The 10,430-nt window shown below is 34.9% G+C and overlaps 1 protein-coding gene across 7 annotated transcripts in view; it reads left to right on the top strand.

Annotated features, from left to right (window-relative positions):
* OFD1 (OFD1 centriole and centriolar satellite protein) overlaps positions 1–10,430 on the top strand; it is a 52,949-nt gene that overhangs the window by 183 nt on the left and 42,336 nt on the right. For all 7 annotated transcript variants that reach the window (XM_086880052.1, XM_086880051.1, XM_086880050.1 and 4 more), the window contains exons 2-10: positions 137–238; positions 2,043–2,243; positions 2,995–3,063; positions 3,150–3,177; positions 3,925–4,032; positions 4,745–4,881; positions 6,917–7,090; positions 9,008–9,114; positions 9,977–10,096. In XM_086880052.1, coding sequence (XP_086736178.1) covers positions 143–238; positions 2,043–2,243; positions 2,995–3,063; positions 3,150–3,177; positions 3,925–4,032; positions 4,745–4,881; positions 6,917–7,090; positions 9,008–9,114; positions 9,977–10,096 — 1,040 coding nt within the window. In that variant the 5' untranslated portion in view covers positions 137–142. The remainder of the gene's footprint in view (positions 1–136; positions 239–2,042; positions 2,244–2,994; positions 3,064–3,149; positions 3,178–3,924; positions 4,033–4,744; positions 4,882–6,916; positions 7,091–9,007; positions 9,115–9,976; positions 10,097–10,430) is intronic.

Genomic DNA, 10,430 nt, shown 5'->3' with positions numbered 1-10,430 from the left:
GTGGGTGGCGGGAGGCTGTCCCGGGAAAGCCCGAGCGGGCTGAGGGGAGGCGGGGGCTGTGAGAACGCTCGGCGTTTCGCTGGCTGCGGGGTCGAGCTGCGAGTCCGTAATGCCCCTTTTTGTTTCGGTGTTGTAGGTCAGGATGGCTTCGGTTGAAAGGGAGACCTTGTCCCAAGAGGAGCTCCGGAAAAAGCTGTATCAGACTTTTAAGAGCCGAGGCGTGCTGGACACACTTAAGGTGTGCTTTGTTTTCAGCAGGTGCTAGCTGTGATCCGCTGTACTGCTTTAACATTGAGAGCTATGAAAGCCATGCCGAGTACAAGTTTCACTCTCTCCACAAAGTATTATTTTTGCCACAACCTAATTAGTATCGGGGGTGTGGGGGAGGTGTGTTGTGTTTGGGTTTTCCCCCCCGGTATGGGAGGTTCTCCCTAAAGAGAATGGCTTTTTATTATGCTTGGCCTCGGAGTTTTTTTCCAGGAAGGTTAAAAGCCTGTATTAGGAGTTTGAAAATACCCATGCTTGAAAAAAAACAAAAAACAAAAAACGGGGAGAGAACAATAAATTAGAATATAAAATAGGAAAGGATCTCTTAGGTTACAGGTGATAAGTAAGCTATGTTGTGATGATTTACTATGATAAGTAAGCATGTTCTATGAATAATACTTCTAAAATACTACAATCCTGTTTTAAAACTATTTGAACTGTTTTGTTCCTGTCTTCTCGCTCAGTAGAATGTCTTAGGAAAAAAACTCGAGATCAGTATTTCAAAAGTAACATTGATCATCCTATAGCCAGGAATTTCCTCTTCAGTACAATTTGTTTTTGCATTACTGATTTCCATCCCAAGCTTGCAATGCTTGAACCATTTCTCGCTTGACTTAACTAATACTCTATCAGGTAATTTTCTGTTTAAGACCATATTCTTGCTTTGTTTTCTTTGACTAGAAAGTTATTTCTCAGTTCATTTTCTGTATTAGGGATGGGAATTCATCCCTTTGCTTTCCACCTGCACTTTTCCACAAGACGTATAAGAGGTCACTGTTCTTGGTTGTTTTTGAGATACCACTTTAAAGTTGGTCGAAACTGGGCAAGTTCAGAAATTAATAATGAAAACAGTTTTTTCAGTTGTGTTTGAGAGTTGGACTCAATGATCCTTTCAACTCAGAATATTCTGTAGTTCTGTAATCTTGTTTTCAGCCTAATTTCTCTGGAAAACCGTGCTAAAATATTGGGCTAGTCTGCTGATCTGGCATTGTTGTGTTTTGGTAGCTATTTTTTTGCATTTTTGGTAACACACCACCTCTTTATTCAGTTGTGTCACTGTTGCATACCTGCTGTTGAAAGCTTAAAACACTATTTATGTCTTGATCTTCTGTAAAAAATTTGTATAACTGCATAATGAAAATAATTCTTCCTTTCATGGAAGGGAGATCTGCTGATTTTAGGTTACTTTTTTTTCTCTATTGTAACTCACTATAATAATAAATAATTTAAAAATGCCATTTAATTATTATTAGTGCCTGTAGGTCTCTGGTTAGTAAACTTTTGCATCCCCACAAAATAATTGATATTAAAGACATTGAATTTTTTGTTTATTTTGCCCTACTTTTGTGGTGGCATGAGCTTCTTCTTGATATGAGACTCAAAAGAGGACCAGTGAGGGTTCCAAGAACACCTGAAATGGAGGCCCCATCAGGAGGGCTTTATTTAAGCAAAAGGGAAGGAAAACAGGAAAGCAGTGATCTGAAAATGATGGTACAAGAGTGGTGTTTGTGTGAGCTCTTGACTGGGAGCTTCTTTTTAAGTCCTACGTTTGATACATTTTGAGGGAAAGCCATGAGTTCATTGTATCCATCATTATAGGGTTTTGAAAAAAAAGCAGGGTGTTCATAGTACACTTCTAGATTTTGCCAAAATTAGTCTGCTCTGTTCTGTTTGTAGGTTGTACAAGTAAAATGAGGCTCCCTGTGGATTTTGAAAAATTAAAACTCATTTAATCCCATGTAAACTGATAATACAATGGCTTTTTTCTGTATCAGACACAGCTCCGAAACCAGCTAATCCATGAACTAATGCACCCAATTTTGAGTGGAGAACTGCAGCCACAGATGGTTCCAAGTGAAGATGGTTCACTTTTGATCACTGCTTCCAACAGTTTGGTGGCAGATCATCTAGAGAGATGTGGCTACGAGTATTCACTTTCTGTTTTCTTTCCAGAAAGTGGGTTAGAGAAGAAGAAGGTAAGTTCAGTATTTTGCCTATTCCACAATGTCTAGGAGCTTTGTTCTCTGGGGGTTGTCATATTGTAACAATTGAAAAGATAATTTTTTTTGTGATAGGAAATACAAAGCTAAGTACAGTTTCTGATCATCACCATGAAACATTCTTCATTCAAGGTCATTTTCATGAATACTTTTAAGTGGCAATAAGGTAATGACACTGTTCTGGAGAGGTACAGTCACAATCTGTCTGTATGACAGAGCACTTGGGAACTGAATCTAGTAAAAGTTTGTTTGGCTATTCAATTCACTGAAAATGTGGTTCCTGGTCAGTTCAAGCTGTTCTAACTACAAAGGGTGGTTGAAAAGGGCAGTCCTTGCCTTCCCTTTGTATCTCTGTAAGTGTGTGATAGGGTGAGGTTGTTTCTAACTGAAAATTAATTTTTTGACCTGGTGAGTAGTTAATCATCCTTTGAGTTAGTGAGCTCATCTGATTTGGATGATAAATCAGGAAAAGTGATGAGGATAAGAAGGGAACAAAACACCCTTTTCACAGCTTCAGCTGATGATGAAGCTGCATGCTGGCTGCCATATGTCTGAAGTACTGAAGATAAGTAAATGTAGAACAGCAGGCCTCTGAAAATGATTTACAGGGAGCAAATAGATCTTTTACAAATGGAAAACATTTAGAACTGTGAAATAGTGCCAGTTGCAAAACTGAAATTATTTTAAATTATTTAACCTTTTCCAACTGATCTTTCTTTCCCCAAAGCTGTGGACTATGCAAGATCTTCTTCAATTAATGAGGATCAATCCAAAATCCAATCTTTACAAATCACTGGTAAAGTCATTTTGATTTTGAAAATTAGTTTAAATTACAGTGGTGGTGAAAATAGACTGGCTAAAACTTCTTTTTTTTTCTTACAGACTTCAGGAACTCGGAAGGAAAATAAAGGTACAAAATGTTTACAAGTGATGCAAACAAGGATAATTGTGTTAGTTTCATTTTGTTAAGATGTGTGCAATGAAAATTCAGATTTTTGGGGCATGTGTTGGTATGGGAGTAATATGGATTTAGCTGGATTTTGAAACTTGCAGTACACCAAGATGATGAATGTTGTATTTCAGGATTATCCAACTCGTATTTGTGGTGTGGATTAACTGTTGACGTTCACTTACAAAATAAGTGACTTGTATATTGGAAATATGAGAAAAATCTGTAATCGGGTATTAAATATAAAGCTCTTTGGAGGCTTTTGATACTAACTTGGAAAACTCAGGTTTTTGGCAGAATATACTTCAAAAACTAGTTACAGATTTAACTGACTTTCCATTGTATTATATAAGAAACTGTTCTATGTGCATGATGAAACCTAGCTATACTGTATAACCTAAAGGAGCTTGATCTTCAAAAACCCTGTGGCCTAAAGGCCTCATAGTTAATCTTCACTCTCAACTCTCCTTGGGAGTCTACATGGTTGGGAAGAAAAATTGCAAAAGGACAGCTTTTGCTGATTGAGATGGACTGGAGTATGCTTTATTATGCCATAATTGTTTACCAGTATTGATTTTTACTGAAATACTTGTTCTTTCTGTAAATCAAATAGGTTTTCTTGTACGTTGAGGATTGCTTTGTTAATTAGAGGCTTAAATTCCATTTTGGTATGAAATCAGAACTAACTAATCTATTGGATCTTGCTAGGTTTCCTTATGCAAATTTTAATTGGACTTACAGAACATCATCTAAACAGGGAAACTCACAACACAGAAACTCAGACCACCTCAGTGCCTCCTTACAGAGAGTCTCTTGGTAAGTGCAACCTGTGCAAGTAAATCTCCCCAGGTATTTTCATCCTGATATATGGTGTGGCTTTATATATACTGTATCAATGGTGTTATTTCGTTACTCTACTCAAATGCAACCCAAAGTGGTAATGAAAAAAGGTCATGTCTGTCATTAGAACATGGGATTTCTAAATTTTCTTAAGGCAAAATCAGGATGGGATTTTTTTTTTTTTTTTAATCCTCGTGTGTTTTGGCCATTTAGCTAAGACCTATGACAAATAGACTGTAAATGTTTTGTGTTGAAATATGTTCTGGAGAACAGAACTGTAAATGTGTGTCCTCTTTCTGTGAGCAAGTTAGCCATAGGCTGGGAGTTCTTGAATGTATAATATGCATGGTGTTGTTAATATATGAACACAAAAAAGCTAAAAGTTGCATGCAAAAGGAAGTTCTTGTCCACTCATGGTAAAGAGAATGAATATGTAATACCACAAATAGTGCCTAAACAGGCAAGTGCCTCCTCCTAGATATATGTTATGATTATATATATGTATATATAAAGCAGATAAATGGCATTTCTGTACTGCCTCTGATTTTGTGCCACACAGGTCTTTTTATGGTAGTGCTGCTTGGATAAGCTGAGGAATGTCCTGCACAGGGAGAGGTTCCTGCAGTCTTTGGTGAGGTAACTGCAGGAAGAGTTTCTAAATTACGATGGATGTGTTGCTTTTTTGTAGCCGAGAAGCTTCAGCTGATTGATGAACAGTTTGCAGACTCCTATCCTCAGCATCAGAAATATGAATCTTTAGAAGTAAAACTTAATGAATATAGAAAAGAAATAGAGAAGCAGCTTCAAGAAGAAATGCATCAAAAGGTATAACTCTGTTTTATGAATTTGAGGGAGACATTTGTTAATATTGACTTTACACATGGCAAACTTTTAATACTTAAGGTAAATTGAAAAAAAGGTATTTAACTAATACTTAGTTAAAACAAGCAAAAAAGGCTAAATTAATTCAATATCTGCTGTTAATTTGATGATATAACGTGTATTTGTCATCCCCTTTTTTTAAAAATGTGCACAGAATGTTAAGCTTTTTATTCTGATATTAATTTGTTACACATTTACTTACTCTGCTTGTCTTAATATGGTAAATTTTATCTGCTGTTTGATTATTTTGTTTTATGGAGAAATGTTTACTCTATACCACAGTTTTAATTTTCCTTCCCAGTTAAGATTTTGATGCTTGAATTTCAATATGATGCATAGCAACTGAGAGGTGTGAATTGCTGTTGTGTAGCTTGACAGATAATTAATTTTTAATACTGATGAGAATTGCATTCTATTTCAAAGCACTGCACAGAAACTCTAAAGTCATAACAGACAGTATTATGAATCATTTCTGATATTTTTTCATCGTATAATTGAAGACAGCCCTTCTAGAGAATTTTCCTTCATTTCAGAAATAAGATTAAAATTTTGTCACATAATCCTTTGATAATCCTTCTGTCTGAAAAATGGAGCAGAGGGAATATACTGCATTTCATTTAAATACATCTTCTTTTCTTTTCCATAAATTTCTGTCAAGATCATCTGTTTATTTGTAGAGAAAAAAATAAATCAACTGTATTTCATTTCAATATATTTTTCATTAATTTCTGTCAAGATCAGTAGTTTATTGGGATATAAAAACGATAATCTAATAATCAGAATTCTTCCACACACTTTTAAAGGCACTCAGTGTAGTCATCATTTATTCAGCCAGACAAGTAGTACTGTGGAGAGTTAAACTTCTCTTTACCTTCATTCTTCATTTCGTCTTTATTCCCCAACTGGCTCTTTTTTAGTATGTTAAACATGTTAATTTATATGTTGTTAAGTTTGTATCAATTTAAGCAAACCAGTTGTAACAAAGCTGTAACAAAGTTGTAACTCTTAACCAAGTGTAAATATCTTCTAAATTCAGTTAGCTTTACCTTAATTCCTTAGCAACATGACGTGAATTACTGTAAGACATTTCTAACCAAATTTGCATATATACAAGTGATGCTGTACTGTCTCACCATTTCTTTAATTTTTCACAAAATTTATGCCCACAGACTTGAATTCCTTGATCAGATATTCCTACTGTGCTTTTTCTACTCTTTAATATTTTCTCCGGTCTCACAATTTTCCTGTAATTTTCTTTTTATTCTTTTGCTCGGTTTTTTGTCACATTTTTGTCTTGTATGCTTCCTTTCCATTTTCTTCCAAATTTTTGTCTTAATTCTTTATAATCCCATTTGCTCTCACATATATTGTCCTTCACACACTGTATGGAATCATGTTCCAAATAATTCTTCTGTGCAGTTGCAAGATTTGTACTTACCTGTTTATGGGCACTTACTTTTTTTTAGTTGTGCTTAGAAGTCAGTCTCATTCTGTAACCCTCTTTAGATGAAGTTATGTGTTCTACATTTTTTTACATTTCTGGCACTTCATTTTATGTCTAGGTGAATTTCTGTGGTTTCTGAGCAACTCAGTGTGGGTCTGTTTCTGCCAGTTCTTGAATCCCTAGTCAAAAGTGGTTCTTTGGGAAAGGGACAACTGTCAGAGGAGGAGTAAAAGACTGTGGCCATTCCTTAATTCCAAGAAGAGTATCATTCCAGCAGTGCATTTTTCTTCATTGTCTTCTGTTCTGCTCTTGTCTAAAGCTGATAGTTTTGTGTAAAATCATGAAAACTCTGAGAGATGTGCAGGTAGTATGTGCTGCTAAAATACTTCCGTCATGGTAATTAATTTCTATTAATTTTATCAATTTATTATTTCCTAAGGGGAAATTCAAGGTGAAATTTTGAATTGTCTCAGGCGGAATTGTCTTTTTTGAAGATGGACCTATTTAACCCTCTCTTCCTCCTTTATGTAAAAGCTTGAACATTTTAAAGAAGTTGAAATAGCAAAGATTAAAATGGAGGAGAAAGTGCAGACCCAGAAAGAAATCTCTGAGCTGCGCCATGAGTTAGAGAAGACACATCAAGCAAAGTCTGAAGCCTTGATTTCTCGTGAAAAGAATGCTATTGAGAGGCTTCAAAAGCAACAAGAGGTGAAGTTCCAAATATTTTCTTCCTAATCTATTGCAAAATTATTCAGTGAGTTGATTAGACTGTTCTTTTATCTCTGGGATATTTACCTTCAGATCTTACTTGGCTTGTTAGGGAAAACTTAGAATTCACATTTGTCCTTATAAATAGGGGAATGCATTTAGCAACAGAAAGAATGAATGTGGTTAAACATCTAAGTAGAGATGGCTGGAAAAGGAACAGTTCTGCAAGCTGAGATCTAAATGTAATAAATACTTTTAAATCTGTTTTAATAATTTTGCTGAATTCAGATCACTGATTTTTTTTCACAGAAAATTGAACATAGCTTTTAGTTACTCATAAGTTCTTTAGCTGCTGGTAAGACTCTAACCAAAGTTGAATAAATAGCTTGTGTAGTACAGATATGCTGTTTGTTTTTATATATTGAATATTATGAGTAACCTCCATCTTTACTGTAAGCTATCATCTCATTTCATTTTTTAGAATACTTTTGTGTTGATGAGTTACTCCTCTGGGCTGTTAACTCTTGGTGTTTTGCCAGGGTAGTAACTGTTACTACAGCACAAAGTAACAGTTCTCAACTGCTTATCCTGATCTCAAGCTGTAACTTCTCAGTTTTTGAAAGAATAGTTTGTTTGCTTTTCTGATGCCTGTTTGCCTTGCCATCTCTCTGCTATCTGCAGTAGACCTTCGTATCCAAATAATAGTCATCCACAAATGCTAACTGTATTTTTGCTTTGGTGTGGTGGTTTTATGGTTTTGTTTGTCTTGTTTTTTTTTTCCCTGAGAACATGTGGTGTTGGTTAACAAAGTAGTTGTGCAGGTCCCTATAGAATTTGCTATAACATTATCACCATGCTGTGAATTTATTTCATGATTATGTACTTTGAAGCTGATAAGAAAACACCTGTGTTATGCTATCCATCTTCTGTGGTCATGAAATTAACTCAGTAATTAAAAAAAACCCTACCAATGCTCAGATCAACATATCTGTCAAGTATTGTGTATAAATCTTTGAGTACTCTTGTCAGCTTCCGCACTTCCTGAGAACTTTGTTTCATTTACCTGGGGCTTCTTTTAACAGAGTTCAGGTATGTTTACTTTAAAGATGTCAGGTTATTTAACCCTTCACTGTGATGACTTTATGTCTAGGAAATGTGGCTTGAGAAACAGCTCTAATTTATGTACCAATGGCAGCAGCTGAATCTGTCAGCACTGTCAAATGCACATGACTTTCAAAGTTGATATAAGGGTCCATATGGCTGTGCTGGTTTTGCAATGATAAAAACATAATTTTCTTCATAGTTTTTTGGAGTTTTTTTGAGAAATAATGTATTTTGTTTTTAAGGGCAAATAAAGTCATTTTTATTAATAGGAAGATATATGGGTTTTGGTGTTGGTTCTCATGTTCATCACATGAGAATCCCTTTTACAATTTTTATGAGTTCTATAAATCAAACTGCAAAAAGTGAAAGGCTGTTCATTTGCTCAGTTTCAGTTTTAAGTCATGTTTTCTCAGTGGGTTTTGGTATTTTTTTCTTCAACCACGTTTTTGTGAAGAACATACAAAACTTTTTTATTAAAAAAAAGTCATGTGTTTGAATATATATATTCTGCAATTTTAAAATCTTTTTTTCCTTTTACCTAAGTTTTAATTAGTGCTATTTCTTAAAGGAAGGGTGCTTATGAGTAGGCAGAAGTGACTCCATCTAAAACATTTTACTCTGAGTGAAAGTAGAAAGGGAATTAAAAAGAGATAATTAAAATTGATTCCGGGTGTCATTTCATATAATTACTAGATAAATAGTATTTATGGGAGTAAGGTCAGTCAGTCCCTGAGGAAGATCCTTTTGAGTGTGTTAAACAGTAAATGAAGTTTTACAGTGAAGTAAACCTAAGTATAATGTTTTGTGATTTAGATAGAAGCAAAGGAAGTGTATGCTCAGAGACAAAGTCTGTTGAAAGATATTGAATCCATAAGGACCAGGGAGGCAGAGCTGAAGCAAAGGATGGAGGCATTTGAAATGTAAGTTGCTGAAGGATATGTACAATGATGCTTCTGCAAAACTTGTCTCAAGATGTTTCTGCTTCTGTGATGTTGAAATAGATTATATATCCAGAAGTTATGTTTTATATTTTAAGCAGTATTGTATACTGTTCCTATTAGCAGGGATACCCCATACAAAAAGATGTTTCTGATTTTTTTTCTCTTCCACCTCATCCAACCAAAAAAATTCAGCATTGCTTTGCAGGCAAGGAACCAGATGTTCACTTTTAAATGCTTAAATTAAAAAAACCCAACCCCAAAACAACACAGTATGTAACCCTAATACTCATGAGATATGCACATTAATTTTTTGCTTCATTAGTCCTATGTTTTGGGGTTGATTTTTTTTAATTATTTGTCCTTAATTAGATCAGTTTTCTTTAGTTAAATAAAAAAAGTAACTAATCAATTTTTGGCCAAACTTTCAATATTACTTAATGTTACTTTGTCTTCTGTTTTCCATAGCAAATTGAGCATCCTGCTGAGAAAACTTGGGTTTTTTTTATCAACCCAGCAGAGGGTGCTGATAGAATAGCATGTTCAACACTCTTTCCTCTGAACTGTTTCTGGTGTGGGAAACTGAGCCAGGGTTAACCCGGGATAGCTGCATAATTGATTTGTACTGAATTTTAAATAGGGCAATTTAGTTTGTGTCACATCTCCATGTTCTTAATGAACTACAGTGGCAGAGGCTGATGATGATTTCAAATTGCTACAGTATTCCAAACAAGCACATTGCCCTTTGATGTCTATAAATGTTATTGTGAAAAAGAAACAAAACCCCAGACTAAAGCTTTGACTTTATAACTAGTTATTGTCTGTATGTTTGTGGATATTTCAGCACCCTGAAAGTTCAGGAGGAGAAAAATAAAGCTATAGAAGATGCACTTCGGCGTCGTGAGGTTGCTGTGAAGAACATAGAGGAGACGTATGACCAAAAGCTGAAGACAGAACTCTTAAAGTAATTTTTTTTTTGTTTCTAATGGAATACATAGTATTTCCTATGAAAACAGAATAAAAAATTCTATAGGATTTATTTTGAAAAACATATCAAAGCAAGGACTTTGAAAATGTGCACATGTTTTTGTTTTAGTCAGATTGAGTCTTTTACATTACTGCATAGCTATTTGCTAGTAAATTCACTATAGAAAATAATTATCTTTTGGTTATAGGTTATATTACTGCTGTAGTTTAAATTCTACGTCAATATCTGGAAAAGAGATCTGACATTAGCTTGTATATTAAGACAAGAGGCTCTGAAGCAGTATTAGTTACTTCCTTTGACCACAGTTAAA

The sequence above is a fragment of the Cyanistes caeruleus genome, chromosome 3 (assembly GCF_971803275.1).
Source record: "Cyanistes caeruleus chromosome 3, bCyaCae1.hap1.1, whole genome shotgun sequence".
Classification (NCBI taxonomy): domain Eukaryota; kingdom Metazoa; phylum Chordata; class Aves; order Passeriformes; family Paridae; genus Cyanistes; species Cyanistes caeruleus.
This window is presented reverse-complemented; position numbering and strand designations above follow the sequence as displayed.